An 18,958-nucleotide genomic window follows, 5' to 3' on the forward strand; every position below is an offset into this window, starting at 1 on the left:
TTCGCATCATGAAACTCTTGTTTTATGTTTAATAAATATGATAAATTTTGAGTAGTCAATTAAAAGAAGTTTTGCATTTTTTATGTCGTATTAATTTAAGTTTAAATTATTATTTATTTAAGTTTAATTTTGTAATGGTTAAATTTTAAAAAAGATATGCTTAAATTGTCTATAAAATCTGCACAATTTCAAACAGTAACTATTTTTTAGAAAATTTTGCATTTTTTATATTAATGTATTCAAACTAATGCTTTTCTTTTAAACTATAGCAATTATTTAATAAATCTGAACAATTTAAAATTATCTGTTCAAAGAAACTGTAATTAAGTTTGATGTTTTTCATATTTTCTTCATTATATCTTTGATGTTTATGTAAATAGTATTGTGTTATGTTTTTAATTATATGAAATTTTTACACATTTTACATTCTCTTTTTAATGATACAATAAATTAAAAACTTAAGTAATTTTTCCCAAGATCCTTACATATTTTTCAGGGGGGAAAAGTTGCAACTAACAACTGTTATATTTTGAAATTGAGCTTCGTCTTAGTCAACTTATACAAAATATGCTAAGTTTTAAAAAATGAATTACCAAAACTAAGAAATGTGGCTTTCATAAGAGTATATAATTAAATGCAAACTTTGTACATTGAAACTGATATTATATGTTTAACAAAGGAGAAAATTTTTGAACTGATAGGAAACAAGAAATACTTAATCCCATTTTTCCAAATAGCATGTATATATTTAAGAAAATAAACCATAGAGTTCTAGAACTAAATAAAATCACAACACTAAAAACGTTTTTATTTTTACAATAAAAAGAAAATTAATGCTCAGGTTATATATAAATATCACTCAAAACAGCAAATGCAAGTATATTTTCATTAGTTTGCATTAAATGGGTGCGGAATGATGAGAAGTATAAAAATATTTTTGACAGTTGTACTTAGAATTAGTTTTGAGCACAAATAATACTGAACAATACTAAGTATAAATATGTCTTTTTCCTGTTTTGAATTAGCACAATTCAACTTTTTTTATATAATCATCAGCATTTAATTTTTCCTAAAAAAGATTATTTACATTGAATTTTATTATTTTATGAAAATAAAAATGTTTGAATATAAGAAGAAATTATAAACTTTGTACATTTTTAAAATGTTAACAATTGAACAAACTATCATCTACTACAATCAATAGTAAGAGAAGAAGTTGGTGAAAATAAATGCTTTCGATAGTAAGCATGCCACAAATATTCATTCTATGTCTTAAATCATTTTATTTTGAAACAATTTTATAAAACTTTATAACACACTTTATTTAAATTCCTTCCTGTTAGTTGAGGTTGAACTCTGATATCTTCCTGAGTATCATTTGCATAATTTTTGGAATGAATGATGCTGCATGCTGGGAAGACTGCTTTAAAGCAAAGTTAGATTTGATATTTGAAGATGTATTTTTTTTATCTCAGCAATTAATTTGTAAATGTAATGTTCAAGTCAAAAGTCTATGCTTTTTTGTTATCAAATGTCTCTATTAACAAAAAGAATCTGAATACTAATTATAGACAGATATATTTATTGCTATTCAATAGTAGGGTTCAAATACTCGAATAAAAAAAAATTTCTAAAAAAATTGTGCGATTTTATGAAGGTTTAAGGAAGTTCAAGAAGTTTAAGCTCTCTTGTAAGAGGAATGTAGAATGTTTGAATAAGAAACTTTCACTTCATAAGTAAAATTTCTGATTGTTGCAAAAGCATTGTACAATAATTATTTAAAACAATAACATTGTATTATAAAAATCCAAATGTCTTAGAATAAAATATTATCAATTTATATCTGAATATATCTTCACATAACCAAAGACTCTGACAATAGAAAAATAGCATATTTTCCTCAAAAATATTCATCTTTTGAAGATAAGCCCAACTGAGTAAAAAAAATAATCTTTCAGTTTTTTTTTTTCTTTTTAAATAAATATATATAAATGCTTATAAAGTGTAACTTATTTTAAAAAGTTATGTTTTTGGTGTGCAACAAAAATAATAAGACTGTCACAAATCATAATAATATTCCAGAATTTCAATTGGAGTCCAATTTATTCTCTTTTAACATATCTCACTTAAAAGTTCTGTTTTTCAAGGAAAAAAATAATTGTTAAATTTTAGACAATAGCTTTATGAATAGATACAAAAAAATTTAACATATTATTGCTTGTCTGTTAAAAACATCCGTTATAGCTTAGGAGAGGAATGGAAATAACCTGCTCTTCTTAGTAATGAGTAATTGATCTTAACACTACTTTTAAAAAATATAAATTGCAAAAATTAATTATTTTAGTATGGTAAATATTTTAGATTTCTTTTGCTATTTGATACCTAAATGGAATCTTTATATTAGACAATACAACAGGTACACTTTTCAGAATTTTTTTAACTCATGCACAAAAAGAAATAATTAATAAATAAAAATAAGCCACAATCATTAAAGTTAAATATATAATGTTACCTATAAGAAGCAAAAATAATTTAGAAAATATTAAAAATATGACATGATATGAAAAAAGAAAAATATGCTGTTTTAAATACAATTTTACTGCTTGAAAAATAAGTTCCCAAACAAAATTTTACAGTCATAAGTATATTTCATTTTTAAGTAAATTTGACTAGCATTGTTAAATAAGTGTACAATGTAATAAAACAGTTCATGTACCTTTAAATATGCATAGTTTAACTAAAATCAACATTAATGTCACTCATAATATCATTGTTAAATTAGCAAATGAACAATATTTTTACATTAAAAATATAAAATGTGTAATCAATTTTTCATGAAAAATTTAAAAATGCTTATGAAGTATTTTATTTTGAATGAGCAATTGAAATATGAAAACCTATTCACTTTGTATATGTGTATATATATATAAATGTAAGCTGTGAATAAGCTTTTACATTTTTATTTCAGTTAAACTACATTATTGAGACCTTATCGTTCTATTTTTAATTCTATTATTTATTTTTTTAACTAAATATGAATGCTTTTTTTGTTGTGCTATTATGAATTTTAGCATTATCTTAATGAAAAAGTTTTTTTTTTCATTTTAATTGATAATTATAAAAATGTGTAAAACTGTATGCCATTTAAACATATCTTTCTGAACTATAATATTATAATGCCAGCTATTTAATGTTACGTGGTTTACAGTATTTGCCGTTACAATTACTTAAGCTTTGTTCTCATTTTATAACTAGGTTATATTGAAAGTAATTTTATGCCTTAAATTTGTAAAATATATATATGTTTATATACTTATACAATATTTAAATTTAAGAATTTTACTTGTATCGAATAATATTCATACAATTCCTTCATTATATACCTCCTAATTCTTTGTATACAGTATATATATTATTCAAATTCATGTAATAATTATGAGAATAGCAACTGAAAGATTTATCTTTTTAACTTTACCTTAACATTTAAAAAAATGAAAATTTCAAAAACAAAATCTAGAATGATCGTGTTGTTAACAAATAGGGGCAAAAAAACTTGATAAAGCAGGTGAAAATATGCAACAAAATCATTACAAAATGATTAAAAGAAACGCTTATTATTTATAACCTATCATTAAATTTGATAAATGCTAAGAAACACACACATTAAGCTCTAGGTTTTGATGTTGGTGTGACATTCTTCACATCAAAAAGTTTTCGTACAAAGTAGACTTGAAGAGTAGAAGTTAAGAAAATGACAAAACACTGAGCAATAGACCAACTCTGCACATAACTATGGTTGCTGTCAACTAAATACCAATCTTTTGTCATTTGTTTTCGAGAATGATCTTGATACTTCAACATTTCTCCAATACGTCCATCCACGGTTTGCAGTGTCTCCTATATATGCAAAAAGTTTTGATTAGAACAGTGTATGCCCTTTTAAAGAGTTTTATTGTAATTATAATAAACTTATCTAAAAGAGGATATGGTACACTTCCTGCTTCTTAGAACAAAACATGAATAAAGCGCAAATAAAGATACAAAAATGAGCATAATATAGTATATATAGTATATGCAGAAAGTTTTGATTAGAACAGTGTATGCCCTTTTAAAGAGTTTTATTGTAATTATAATAAACTTATCTAAAAGAGGATATGGTACACTTCCTGCTTCTTAGAACAAAACATGAATAAAGCGCAAATAAAGATACAAAAATGAGCATAATATAGTATATTCTATAAACAAGAAATTATCTCAGTGTCTAAAAACTGAATGACAGTAGAAATGTAGCAAAACAAACATGTAATAAGTGGTTTAACTATCAGGGAAAGACAAGATGATAAAAGAAACGAAGGGAGATAATAAACAGGTCTGAGGGGGTTTTGTGGGAATCCCAGGGTGCAAGGTGTAGAAATTACATTGGAATTGATTTTCAAACATTGGGAAAGGATGGAAGCTTAAAAAAAATCATTTTCTAAATTATTAGAATTTTCAAAATATTGAATGATTCCCAGAAATCAAGATTGTTAACACTCTATTTTTACACCTTTATTTGTGCTTTATTCACGTTTTGTTTTCATTTTAATCAAACTTGTACAATAATAATATAAAAAAGAAATCTTGTTCAGGAAAAAACATACTGTCTAATTTGTCTGCATGGCTTAAAAAGCAATAGGGAGGGGTAATTGCTTAGAGGTCCTTCGATCCAGCAGTTGTGGGTAGTGTTAATAAAACAACAAACATCCCTATTTCTAATTAGGAACTTTGATAAAATATTTTTTATTAATATTAATGTTACTAAAATAATAATTTAAATCTGTATAATTTCCTTGCTAGAAAAAAGTTAGAATCTGTTAGTGATACAATGTATCACTCTTGTTTAAAAATATTGCTATAAATTATATTACAATATTAATTTTAATGGTACATGGTATTAAATTTGATACTTTTCTCTTTATGAAGCAGCATTAAAACAAAAAGAATTAGTTGATAAACTTGTTCCACACTATATAGTGTTCTTAATGGCTTTTCTTTTTTGTCAAACGCAGTCTTAATATTGAATTTTATTTCACATGCATTTCTTCTACTTTTTCCATTGCATGCCTCTTTTTTTTTAATATGTTAAAATGCCAGTATTTAATTAAAAAGTCACTTACAGTAAAGTTAGTTACTGTGACATCAGCTGCTTCTAATTCTTTTACATAGTCTTCCCATTTATCCCGTTTGAATGAATTCACATACATGCTGACTAATTTTGATGCAAATCGAGAGAGAGAATTGTCAATGCACAACAGATAAAAGCCTGAAAGAAAATATATAATTTTATAACATATTTTCAATTGAATGTAAATGTTTACCATAAAAGTTTTGTGCTAGCATTTCATTTTTGCTTTCCAAAGCTTGAATTAAATGAGTTACAAGTTACTAATGATAGAAAACTCATGCATAAAATTTATACTGGGTGTCCAAAAAGTTTGTATACTGTTAAATATTTCAAGAAATACACAATGGTTAAACAAAACAAAAAATTAAAATACTCTGAGAATTTTTTCAAATGAAGCAACTTTAACACTTTACACCTAGGAAGCAACTTCAAAATCTTTTATGGAAACCTTTTCTTAGAGTAGTTTTGAATTCTGAAAAACAAGTACCCTATTTTGACATGCAGGTTTTTGTTTCACAGATAATGCTGCAAACATAAAATGAAATTGCAGTACAACATGTTTAAAACGCAACTATGTCCTGAAATGTAAATCATATCAAAAGATTAAAATACATGTGTTAGATTTTTGGATAAAAACGTTAACGGCAGGGAACTCGACCACGGTGAAGTTGAGGGATTGAGTTTGATATTATTGAATGCATCTATTAAAAATATTTCTCCCTTTCAATTTTAGGTCTTTCAGGCAGAACAGGTAATACTTGGAATTGTCAGGGAATTTCAATTTTAACTCCAAAAATCAGGGAACAGTCAGAGAAAGCTGCACTTTTTTATAAAATAATCTGGAAAATAACCAGTCATAAAGTTGTCAGTAACTGTAATCGGTTATTGAGATTCGTGTAAAATAATTCAAACATCTATTACAATTATTTGTTTTAAAAATTTCACATTTTAGTCCGACATGTTTCCATTCTCAATCAATGATTTTTTTTTTCCCTCACAAAATCTAATATTCGCGTTACAAAGTTTTCTGATGAAACATTACATGATCTAGATTTTTATTAAAATTTACCTGTCATACTTTTTAGACAACTTGTGTAAATTTTTTCAGTCTTAACATAGTAGTTTATTAAATGAAGCATTTGACAATAGTGTGGGGAAAAAAACTTGCGGTAAATAGCTATAAACTTAACAATAAAATTTTTATATGCTTAGATGCAATCCTCATATTTACTCAACCCAACTCCTCAGTAGTACAATAATAAAAAATAAGCAATCAGTCACAATCCCTGCAAACTTTCTCTGAAAAAACATTTACGTTTTTTCGGTTTATTTATTTTATCAACTGTATTAAAAATAAGAGATACTCATAACCCGAAAAATATTCTATCAATCATTTAGCTAAATAATCGGCGCTAAAGGTCTGGAACTACAAGTTCGCATCAAAGAATTGTGCACGCACTTTCAAAACTCGCTTAGCTAAAAATAATTTGAAAATGTTATCGATATAATTCGATTCAATGACTAAAAAATTGCATTGCAAAGATACTTTGAGTGATGCAATTAGTACCAGAGACATAATAAAAATAGAGAAAATAAAAACCGTTCAAACATTTTAAAATTAAATTAAATAATAAATATACATTAAATATTATAATCAGTGCATGCAATTTTCTTTCAATAAACTAATTTTATAAAAATAAAAAACATCCTAACTTTGACCTTCTCTTTTTTAATTAAACTTATAGGACCATTGTTTTAAAGCTGCAGTTTCATCTAAGCATTTTAAGGATTAAGAATTCGAATCTGAGAAGTGTTTTCTCAAAGTAAGTATGATTTTATTGTTTTCTAGTTCCCCCCCCCCCCCCNCCCCCCCCCCAGTGCAATACAGTCCAAGCAAAATTAGTTATCTTGAAAGACATTTGAGTGACTCCCAGGGAACTATATTTTTCAACCTCGTAACATTGAAACTCCAGAAACATTTCTGATTCTCATTTTTTATAAAGTTATGGAAAATAATTATCTGCAATGTATTTAAATCTTTTGTAAATTATAAAGATATATATTTTCCATTTTTATTGCTTAAAATATATCTTTGAAACTTATAAAAAATTCAAATAATGCGATCATAAAATACCCAACACAACATTTGAAAAATTTCGTTGATCTATGAAGTACTTCAGTTTGAAGATGTGCTTTGTTTTATTCTAGTCATCCAGAAGTTATTTTAACCAGTAAATACTAAATTTATAATCTTTCAAAAATTTGCAAAGATGGATATCTACTTTTTTTTTTTGTTGCAGTTCTGAACCTGTTAATGCCGATTTCAAATTTGAACATTATTCAAGAATAATTCGAACAGCTCGTGAGGTTCTCACAAACTTACCTCCAGGGTCAGCTGATTGTTCTTCATATTCTGCATTTGCCTTCCAATAATACGGCATAACTAATTGCCCTCCGGGGTGTCTAACAGCAAAACCTGCCATTCCATCACCACCTCGCATTACCTGCAAGGAAGAAAAAAGTTTCTTATTCCGTTTATAATATATAATTAAATAGAAATATCAAAATGATGCACTTTTAATATTGATTATTATTATGACTAAATATTTCAATTTATCTTTAAAGAAATGAGTTCTACTATTGCATACAAAAAAATTTTTGATTGCATATAAATGTGGCAAAATAAGCAAAAATTAAAATTGGGGTAATAAGGGAATCTTTTAATCGAACGCCATAAGATAGGGACAATTCTTTCTATATAGTATCGGTTATCTTTTATAGTTTGAGAATCAGAAGCAGGCATCCATTGAAACGAGAGAAAAAAGTGAAATGTCTGCACTAATTAAATGCGATGAGCCGTCATCAAGGCATAGAGCGTTCTCCTCCCAATGAGTTGCCCCAGGTTCGAATCCCAGCGGCAGCTGGATGATACGAATTCTATTCCCGGCTCGATCGACCTCTGTGAAGTAAAATATCCTCAGTTATAGCCGAATCATGGGTTGGAATCCCCTTGCCGTCTAGCTAACCGTCAGAGGTTTTCCTCTACATGTAACACAAAGATAGATTGGTTCCATCGAGAAAAAAAAAATCTTCCTAGTTTGTCCCAATACTTAATCCAGCTCAGGGGATAGAGCGTTCGCCTTCCAATGAGGTGAACCGGGGTTCGATCCTGGCGATGGCTGGTCGATACGAATTCCGCATCCGGCTTGCACCGACCACAGTGATGACGTGAAACATCCTCAGTGGTAGACGGATCATGGGTTAGAGTCCTCTCGCCGTCAGGCTAACCGTGGGAGCTTCTCGTGGTCTTCCTCTCGATGTAACATAAATGCGGGTTAGTTCCATCAAAAAAAGTCCTCCACGAAGGCAAATTTCTCCCAATACTTGATCCAGGAGCTCCCTTGTCTTCTGGATTAGGTTATAAATTTACAGGGCTACGGAGTTGAATATTACTAGTCGTAAACCCAAAAATTGGGTCAGTCATTCAACGACGGTTATAAAATAAAATAAAATACTGAATCCAGGAGTTCTCTTGTCTTCTGGGTTGGGTTCCAAATTACCATGCTGTGGAGTTGAACACTGATAGTTGTAAATTCAGAATTGGATCGGCTGTTCAACGTCGATTATAAAATTAAATAGTATAATTAATTTGAACACATTTTATCCTTTAAATTGTGTTACGTCAAAATCCGTTCATTAGACCAAAAGTTATTTAGAGTGTTGTTATTTTTTTTTCGCACGCACATGGAAAAAGATATAATGATTAGCTTTTGATCCATCTTTCTAGAACTAAATGGTTAAAAGGGGTGATTTTAAATATGCTAATAGTGCAAGCGATATTTTAAGTTATGAAAGCACAGTAAAAAACCTATTTTCATTGAAGAAACACTTTTTTCTCAACGGTTTTGGAATTTTTTACCATCAAAATGTTGCAGGCGGTAACCGTAACCTGTTTCCAAGTGCTTCAAAAAGTAATCGATAATTATTTTTACTTCATTTAAATTTTTTGAATTATAAGGTATACAAATTTTTACAACATATGTAATTTTAAACAACGAAATACAAAATCGGTTGAAGAGTTCCTGAAATTTCAAAAAAGCCGTAATTTGAACCTTTCTGTTTTCAAAAACTATTCGGCCGATTTCGTTCAAATTTCGTCATTTATTATTACGTGTTTTAAATTGGGGTAAAAATTTGTATACCTCACAATTTAAAATTTTTTGATCATTATTAAATTAGAAAAATAATTCTTAAAAGTTTTTTCCTTCATGGAATTGTCATCCGTTTAATAATTTTGTGCTAAAATATTTTGCTTCTCTTAAAAACTTCCCGAGGTAAGACTAAATATGTAAATAATGAAATTAACTTTAAGATGCCTTAACTTTCGACTGCGCTCCTGACTATACAATTGGGACTAAATTTTCCTAATTGGTGTTGCATATTTTGATTGTAAAAAATCTGAAACCGTTGAAAAAAAGTATGTTCATAACAAGAAAGTACTTTTTAGTGGCTTAAAATAATATTTGCACTGTTTAATTGGCATGTTTAAATCATTAAAATTTTGGCTCTGATTTGGGGAAACATTAGCGAAACACGTCCATTAGCGAAAGACATATTCAGAGTGATATCCTTTTATTTGCGCCAGACGCTTCGAAAAAAGTGGTTAGAGCTCATTTAAATTATGTAAAGTATTGCTGCACAAACCACGTACTTAGCTTCAAAAATTCAGGCATTTGACCCAACTTTCGAACTTTACAGAAAAAGAAATTTCAAATTTTGCAATATAAAAGAAGCGAGCTGCGATGGCTCAAGGGATAAATCGTTCGCCTTCCAATGAGGTGAACCGAGTTCGAATCTGAAGCGGTGGCTGTTCGAATCGAATCTGCAACCGGCATGCGCCGACCACAGTGCTGAATGAAAGATCCTCACTGGTAGACGGATCATAGGTTAGAGTGGTCTTCCTCTCCATGCAACGCTATTGTGGGTTAGTTCCATCAAAAAGTCCCCCAAGAAGGCAAATTTCTCCTACTACTTGATCCAGGAGTTCCCTTGTCTTCTGAATTGAGTTCAAAATTACAAGGCTACGGAGATGGACATTAGTAGTCGTAAACCCGAAAAAGTGGGTCGGCTCTGTTCAACAACGGTTATAAAATAAAATATAAAAGAAGTGATTTATTTTTATTTTCAAAGTTATACACACGGAAGACCGTTTTCTTTTTTACTGAATTTGTAAAAATGCTAAATTTCAGAAATTTTATGTATTTTATTATAACCTATCCGCTTTCGAATAGCCAATCCACACTCAGGAACTCACCGTTTCGTGGTTCCTCGTTGACCCTAGGGCTTTCATTGACCCTTCTGACTTCGACAGCATTGTTCAGAATCCATAACATTTCGCATTTTAACTACGAATTGGAGGGGAGAAAGTCGTGCGCAAACTCGCATTTTTGCTAACTTCTAACTATTACTTTATTTCATTCGTTGAACAACCGACCCAATTTTATGGGTTTACGACTACTAATGTTCAACTCCGTAGCCTTGTCATTTTGAACCCAATCCAGAAAACAAGGGAACTCCTGGATCGAGTATTGGGAGAGTGCCTTCGTGGAAGACTTTTTGATGGAGCTAACCCGCATTTGCGTTACATGGAGATGAATACCACGAGAACCTCCCACGGTTAGCCTGACGGCAAGGGGACTCTAACCCGATGATCCGTCTACCATTGAGGATATTTCATGCCAGCACTGTGGTCGGTGCAAGTCGGATACGGAATTCGTATCAACTGGGATTCGAACCTGGTTCATCGTATTGAAAGGCGAACGCTCTATCCCCTGAACAATCGTGGCTCTTCTAACCATTACTCTAATAAAGAGAATAAAAAACATGCAGTGCGTCTTGTAATCACCGCTCTAAATATATATATTTTTTTATTTCTTCTCAAAAATGTGCTCATATTAGGGTAAAGTAAAACATCGTTTACCAGTTTGAATAGCGAAATGAACCTCAAATGCGTTTCGAATAATCGCCTTTCAGTTCCTCTTGTTGTCAATATCATCCAGCAATGAAAAGTATTTTGATGTTTTCAAACTTCTCGTTCAGGTTGATATTCAGTTTTCTGCCCCCTTGCTCAAAAAATTAGTTTACAAATACTATATTTTTTGATAAGGATTGTAAAAACACGTATTTTAGGACAGTGATTCTTAAACACCCTGAGTATTACACATTTTAAGAGCAAATCGATGAGATATGATGGTTTAACAAGCTATCAAATGCTTTTTTTAATGTGAAAACTGATTTATAGTTCTCCAAGTTTATAGTATTTCGAGAATCGCTCTATCTGTAATAATAAAAGGAAGAGTTTGTGTGTTTCTCTTATAACTCCAGACTGTTTGGGCTATCATACCGAAATTTGGACAGTGACTCACAGGAAAAAAAATTAGCCCTCATTACTAAATTTGTTCCAAAATGTAAATTTTGTAGAGACATTTAAAAAATGGGATTTTCTGATTAGTTCAGCATTCGCTATTCTTTTAAATTAAACTGTAGACGATTCTCTTTTTTTCTCCAAAAAGAAAAGAAATATTTTTAAGATATTACAAATTAAATATAGTCCAGGATCACCACTTATCCACACAAAAGTTTGGGTCCTCGAGCTATCACTTCGCCAGGAAATATAAATATTTTCATTCGCGCAAAACACCGTCTTTAATATTTGATTAAAAAAAAATACATTTAGTTAGATCTTGGCGTTAGTCACAAACGATTATTTAAATGAGAATTATTAGTATACTAGAATTTTTTTTTTTTTTTTGGTTAATGGCGGGCACTTGGGTCTATTTCCCGTTGACCTCAGAAATGCCAGAACTGCTACTCTCTTATTGTTACCCAGTCTGCACCTATGGCTAAGCCACGGCGGTGGAGTAGCGTTGCCCACGTCATACAACCACAAACACAAACCCGTTTATACGGCGGGTTACATTCACACAAAAGAAAGGACATAGAACACAGAGAGAGAGAAACATCCATGCCCTGGGCGGGATTCGAACCTGCAACCATCGGTTCCGCAGTCAGGCACGCTAACCACTCGGCCACTGGTCGGAAAGACTAGAAAAGTAAAATGTGGCGTATTTTAGCTATGATAAATGATTGCGAAAGGGGAATTAAAACAATCTGGGCCTTTTTATTAGTCGGATGAAATCGAAAAACAGTTTATTTAGTTTCTGTTAACTAAAATAATAAAGAGATAGATGTTGATCACTGTTCATATATTTATAGCTCAACCGATAATTTCAATTCGCTAAAACAAAACTAAATTTCTTCTTATTAACCGATGAATTCGACAATTTTTAACCAAACCGTGATCTCCTCCGAGTTTAATAAAAAACTATACTGAGACTATATCATGTCTTGTATTTTACGTTATTATACTGCATTATATTAAAATAATATAATTTCGAAAATTGTGTACAGCTTTTTGCGAAGTAAATTATCATAGGAAATGTAGTACTATCAAACTCTATTTCCAAGAGAGTGAAATTGTCGTTTGCTGATCATTACCGGGGGACTAACTAAACTGCTTTTAATTATTAACTATTAAATATAAAGAAAGAAAAATGCATACAATGAAACTTGTCAGTAAATATAATTTTAATACTATTCTTTGTTGAAAAAAGAGACAAATTGGCATTTTTTTTCCTCTAATTTTTCGAAATTTTTTTTAACCCTTTGTAACTCAACAACTCTGATTTAAGAAATATTTACGCGGATATTAGAATACATCATATTAAGCGTGTAAAAAATAATGAAAAAATTAAGACCCTAAAATTAAAAATTTATTGATAAAAAGCATTTGTTAAACATCTCCAATATCGTGAAAAATAGCACAAAAATTCCAATATGTTTAAAATTTCGTGTGAAAAATTTTGAAATTGTTGTTTTTATCGTAACAAGGTCTCACACCACATTTTTCAATCCCTCCTTAGCCAAATATACAATCAAGGGGATTGTTGTAAAAAAAATTGTATATCCTATGTCGCGGAACAATTCTTGCTAAGCGCATTATAATATTGGCAGCTGCACCAAGACTTGGTTCCCCTGAGTTTGCAATATTTTCTTTACCTGAATTTAGTTCGATTTTATAGGTAAATCCACCTCATTATAGGATTGAATTTTCATGTATGTTGCAGATATGTAACGCGGTGATACAAAGGGTTAATATTAGATGTACGGCATGCATTTTAAAATTAATTAAACAGTATAATCTACATATATTTTTAACCAAATTTTTTTTTTATTTTAGAATATTAATTCAATTTTTTACACAAATCTCATTTAGTGCTATTGAAATTAACTTTATTGATACACTGTTATAAAATGTATACATATTCTGATACATATTTAATTTGGAAATTAAGTATAATTTCTTTTTTATTTCAATAATAACGACTATGAAGATGCGTTATAGGTTAAATATTTTTAAATAAATTGAGATTTTTAAAAAAAAATTGAAAAAACAATAACGTTTTTAGTTTTTTGCTCGAAGAAAGTAAATAAAATATTGAATGTAACTTATAAGAATCGAGTCAATATAGTCTGTTAATTTTCAACGTATTCCGTTGTATGTAAAGTTTATCTTAAAATATGTTGCAAAAATTTCTAATAAAATTAAAAAAAAAAAAAAAAAAAAAAAAAAAAAAAAAAAAAAAACTGAAAAATCAGTGATTTTCGAGTAGTAATAATAACATCAAATGAATCGACGATTTTTCATTTGGTTTTCTTAATAATTTTTAAATAAAATTCACATGAAGTGAACATAATACCTGGAAAATTAACTGAGACTGTATCAACTAGAATCTTATAAGTTACACTCAATATTTTTTTCTTACTTTATCTTGCCAAATAGAAAAGTTATTTAAAAAAAAAAAAAAAAAAAAAACTTGAAACTATTATATTTCATAATTTTTTTAAGTATTCGTTTGCCTTTAAAAATATAAATTTGAAGTCTTTCGCCACCGAGTCGAGCTACCTCGGTTTCTGCTTCCCATGATTTGTGAATATTTTTACCGTGTCTGTATACTTAGATCCGATTACACCTTTGTTTTAATGACATTTCAGATTTTAAATTATTTAACGGAAACACGTTTTTCCAAGTAACTTCCGAAATACTAATTCAGTGACAGGTAGCACCAATCCACATGCCATTCACGCTGAACCCTGAGCTTATAAAAAATAATTAAACATTGAAAAACGCTTAAACAGAATCGTCTGCAGTTTTATTTACAACAGCAGTTAATGTTAACCCAATGCGAAAAATTTTTTTAAACTTCTTGCCCGAACGGACTGATTAAATTTTTAAACGATTTTTAAGATGGAAAATTTTAATAATAAATGTTATGTCATCTGATTGAATATAATATTTAATATTAAAACAAAATTGAAGCAAATGAAATTTTTAATTAGATAATATTTCAGTTCTCGGTTTCAGTTTCTCCTCTTCAGTTTCTCGGGATCATTTATTTAAGTAAATTATCTAGTTTGAAGCGTACGTAAATCTAGGGTGTGTAAAACTTACTACAAATACGTTCTAAATATTATGGGATAAGAAAAGATTATTTTAGATATTTTAAAATTTAAATTTTTCCATGTAATCAAAAGCCCCTTTAATTTAAAAGTTTAAATTTTATAATAGAGTAGCCACGTTCCAGTAAAATTTAAAAATTAGCATCAAAAGTATTCTTAAATTATATACAGAGTGTAAAAAAAATTTGGAAACGTTCGAATATCTCGAGAAAAATACATCAGTAAAACTAGACAAATTCAACATTTTCTAAAAGCTATGCAATGATACCAAACTCTTCACCCTAACCATCTGGTGGTGGGGTGGGACATTTTTGAAATCTTAAACATGAACCCAATTTTTTTTTATTGCAGATTCGGATTCTCCCGAAAAGTAGCTTTATGTATTTTGCTTCATGGAGGGTGATGTAACTGAAAAAAATTAAATAGGGTACAAGACGTTAAAAAAATAGAATAGGGTTAAAACAAACAGATAGGGTTAAAACAAAGTTTATAAATTTTTTTTTATTTTTTCGAAAAAAACTTAACAAAAAAAAATACTCAAATGTTTTAATTTTTTAGTCTGATGGTTCTAGAGATACCACCATTTTAAACAGTTATGAAGGACATAAATATCGACTAATTTTAAAAAAGTTTTAAACGATTTTCTTTGGAAAAAAAATATTATATTTTTTATTTATTTATTTTTTCAATTTGATGGGTATCGAGATACCATTATTTTAAACAATTTGTACCTTTATTAATTTTTTCTGTAACAGCGCCAGAGAAGCAAAATGCATAAACGTAAAACTCAATCCAACGCTAATTTTTTCTGAAAAATCCGAATCGGCAATAAAAAAATTAAGTTTCATATTTAGGATTTCAAAGTTGCCCACCCCCCCTCCTAGGGGATGAAAGATCAAGTTTGGCATAATTCAATAGCCTTGAAAAAAATACTGAATGCGTTTATTTCCACTTCTTCGACTCGGTGTTGACCGCTTTCAAACTTTCTTATATATATTCATATTAAACTGATCAACCGAATTCCTGAAATTCATGTGAAATAATGGCCAATAAAACTTACTTGAACCACTTTTGAAATCGTCCGGACTGAGGTCTGCACTGGCATAAAATTATTGAACAATTTTACTTATTTTATATTAAAAAAGAAAGAAAGAAAAAAACACACACACACGCAATTTTTAATTTCAATTTCATAGTTATGGCTTTTTTTTTTTTTAATACGCGTATTCCAAGGGGGCAGGTACCAGTGTCCTTTGTCGTAGTTTCCCACTTTGCCCAGTGAAATGACAAGCAAAAGGCATGCATGAGAAAATTTAATAGTTTTTGCCCATCCATCCGATAAGGAAATTCCTCGCACTACCGTTGTGCATGTTACATAAAAAATAAATAGCAATGACAATCAATTGTGGACTATATTGTCTACGTTACAGCAAATGTATAATATCATAAACTAATTTATTTATAAAGCTAAAAGATTCATTTTTGTCGAAACTTCTGGGTATCAATTGCTTACACAAATTTATAAAATATCGAAAATTTATAAATTGATAAAAAAAAAATAATAAAATAAACATATCTCCCATAATCTCAATTGAATTTTTCAATTTAATATGGAAAATTGATATAATTATATTTTGCTTAATATATTATATATAATAATTATATTTTGCTTAATAATTATATATGCAGTATAATAATTTATAAAAATTATTAAATCACTACATTTATTTTTTATTAATAAATAATTTATATTTTTTCAAAAAAAGATATAGGTATCCCATTTAATGTGACATAATTAGAAATGTAAAATTAATTCAAATTTGGCAGAACAAAAAGAAAATAGTTATAACAACAATTTAAAATTGTTTTAAATGCTAAAATACACATTGATAAAAGTTTTCTCACATTTTCTTAATCAAAAAACGTGTACACGATTATTGTAATCACATATTCATTTCAACGCCATCGCACGCCAACAATACACACGTGGCATTTCCATCTGTTTAGGAATGGCATTATAAATAAACCGGTCTGAATAACTCAAACTTACCTGAAAAGCAACATAAAATGTTGAACCTGGGTGAACATATTGTCCAAAACACTCTTCCTTTCCGGCGTCAACGTGTATTTTGAATTCATATGCTACTCCAATGTTTTGATTGAAGGTGTAAGTTTCGGAATCACAAACGGTAATGAAATAAAAGCAGACGATCCCAATCAGCCAGAGATCAGGAGAAGCCATATTTCTTTTACAACGCCGCCAACGAATGAAAAATCAAATCAAAACAAAACAGGTGTCTACTACTGCTATGTCTTCATGGTTGATAACTGGGTTGCTGTGAGGAGGGTGACTAGATAAAAGAATTTATCTTCGAATAAAAGGAGGATAGGAAAAGAAAAACTAGTTCGGAATAGAATAGTGAAAACGATTAGAAGTAGTAGAATAATGTTAAAAATAGAACAAAATAATTAATAAAAAATATTTTTTCTACATAAAAAAATAACTAGATCAGAAATAAAATAAATAGAATTCTTATGAACAATTATATCGTTTGCGATCATTTATATAATTTAGGTCATTTCAGTTACTTTAAAACAGGTTTAATAAATGCATAATTTTGAAAATAATAAATTGCATTTCCTGTAAAATAAGAAAAACGAAATTACTAATAACTTACCAAGTTTTTCTATTTGTATTTTACAGCGTAAAAAAATATCCCAGTATTATATACAATTTGAATATAAATGTTATATCGCCTTAAAACTCAAGCAAAAGTAGAATTTTAATATTAATAAGTTCAAAATTTTTTTTTAATTTTAATAGTAACTGATGTGTTTAGTTGTTATTGTGTTTTATTCTATGAATCTTTACACATTTTGCGTGAGTAAATATATTAAGACTGAAAGAGAAAAAAAATATGGCTATAAAATTGTCTCGCATTTCACATCAGTTAAACAATAAAGGTCAAACTTCTCCTTTTTGTTATTCTGTTCTCCTTAAATAGATATATACTTATTCCAAAACTTCCTTCCAATAATAAAATTAATTTCAGTTTTACGCTGACAATCAGTTTCATGTGAACTTATTTAAAATTAAATAAGTTAGTGGTCGCCACACGAAAAAATAATTCTTCATAAGCGTTTCGTTGGTTTTCGGATAGCTTAGGCATTTATTTTTGTTTTCAAATTAAATGTTACATATTGTAAAGACTAAAAAAAAAAAAAAATTTTATCAGAAATCTACGTTTTTAAAAACATTACTCAAAGTTGCAGCAAAACAAAACGAAATTGAATCCGGAAATGCACATGCAATGCATAATTTGTATGGGAAATGATAGATAACAAGCGTACAAATACCAGATTAATGCGTTAAACTGATCGAAATTGTTATTTCCTTATGAATCCTTTTTCTATATCAAAAGTAGAGGGGTTATTAAAATTTAATTTTGCACTGGAATATATAATACGCAAGTTATCACTATCATAATTACTTTTTAAAATAATAACCATTCTACAAATAAAAGTTTATACGAACAGAAAACTTTAAAAATATCTTTAAGTCTCCCGTCGACATAAAAGTGCACCCCCCCCCCTCAAAAAAAACAGCCGATTTCGATGCTGAACACTTGGACTTGATTCAAATTAAAATAAATATCGATATTTCATGATGCATCGGCCAGCACTTACAGGAACTTTTTTACACAAACATTTATTTCGTTTTAATTAACATTTAAGTTAACGTAACAAACATTAAACTGTAATCTTGAATTTAGATGCCTTGAATGTTTAAATCATGAAATGTTTTCGCTCTAATCAGTCTTTTAAAAATCATTCTTGTTAAAAAAAAATATTAAAATAAAACTATAGTAAGAATTAAAAAAGAAAAATATCTTACTTTTTTTTACTTGAAATAGAGGAAGGTTCCCAATAGTTTTTTTCAGAAGGAAGATAATCCTAAGTTGGAACCTCTTATTAGAAATCGATTAAAGAGCTTTTGCAAAATAAAAATGCTATTCGATTGATTCTTTTCAATTTTTAGATTTTAATCAAAATTAGAAATTATGTAAAAAATTGTATGGGGCACTACACAAAGGAGAAAAAATCGAACATGATTAAATAAAAAACTATAAAAATGTATTCCTTGCATGCTAGAATTGAGACAATTACGCAACTTTAAAGAAAATTAAATGTAAATAAAATCAGTTACATCCTTCC

The 18,958-nt window shown here is 28.9% G+C and overlaps 1 protein-coding gene across 1 annotated transcript; it reads right to left on the minus strand.

The window, feature by feature from the left end:
* Positions 1-3,598: 3,598 nt before the first annotated feature.
* LOC107446923 (p24 family member logjam) lies at positions 3,599-17,072 on the minus strand. Its single transcript, XM_016061704.3, has 4 exons — positions 16,794-17,072; positions 7,548-7,668; positions 5,157-5,302; positions 3,599-3,897 (listed from the first exon to the last, which is right to left on the minus strand). Exons 1-4 carry the CDS (start codon positions 16,983-16,985, stop codon positions 3,664-3,666), a joined length of 693 nt encoding a protein of 230 aa, XP_015917190.1. The 5' UTR covers positions 16,986-17,072; the 3' UTR covers positions 3,599-3,663.
* Positions 17,073-18,958: the final 1,886 nt, after the last annotated feature.

Source organism: Parasteatoda tepidariorum, chromosome 5 (genome assembly GCF_043381705.1).
Source record: "Parasteatoda tepidariorum isolate YZ-2023 chromosome 5, CAS_Ptep_4.0, whole genome shotgun sequence".
In the NCBI taxonomy this organism is placed as follows: Eukaryota; Metazoa; Arthropoda; class Arachnida; order Araneae; family Theridiidae; genus Parasteatoda; species Parasteatoda tepidariorum.

Coding starts and splice junctions, on each gene's coding strand:
- LOC107446923 (XM_016061704.3), bottom strand. CDS start 16,985: ATGGCTTCTCCTGATCTCTGGCTGATTGGGATCGTCTGCTTTTATTTC. Junction 7,669..16,793: donor CATTTTATGTTGCTTTTCAG/GTAAGTTTGAGT, acceptor TCTTCCTTGCAG/GTAATGCGAGGTGGTGATGG. Junction 3,898..5,156: donor TCACAGTAACTAACTTTACT/GTAAGTGACTTT, acceptor TTGCATATATAG/GAGACACTGCAAACCGTGGA.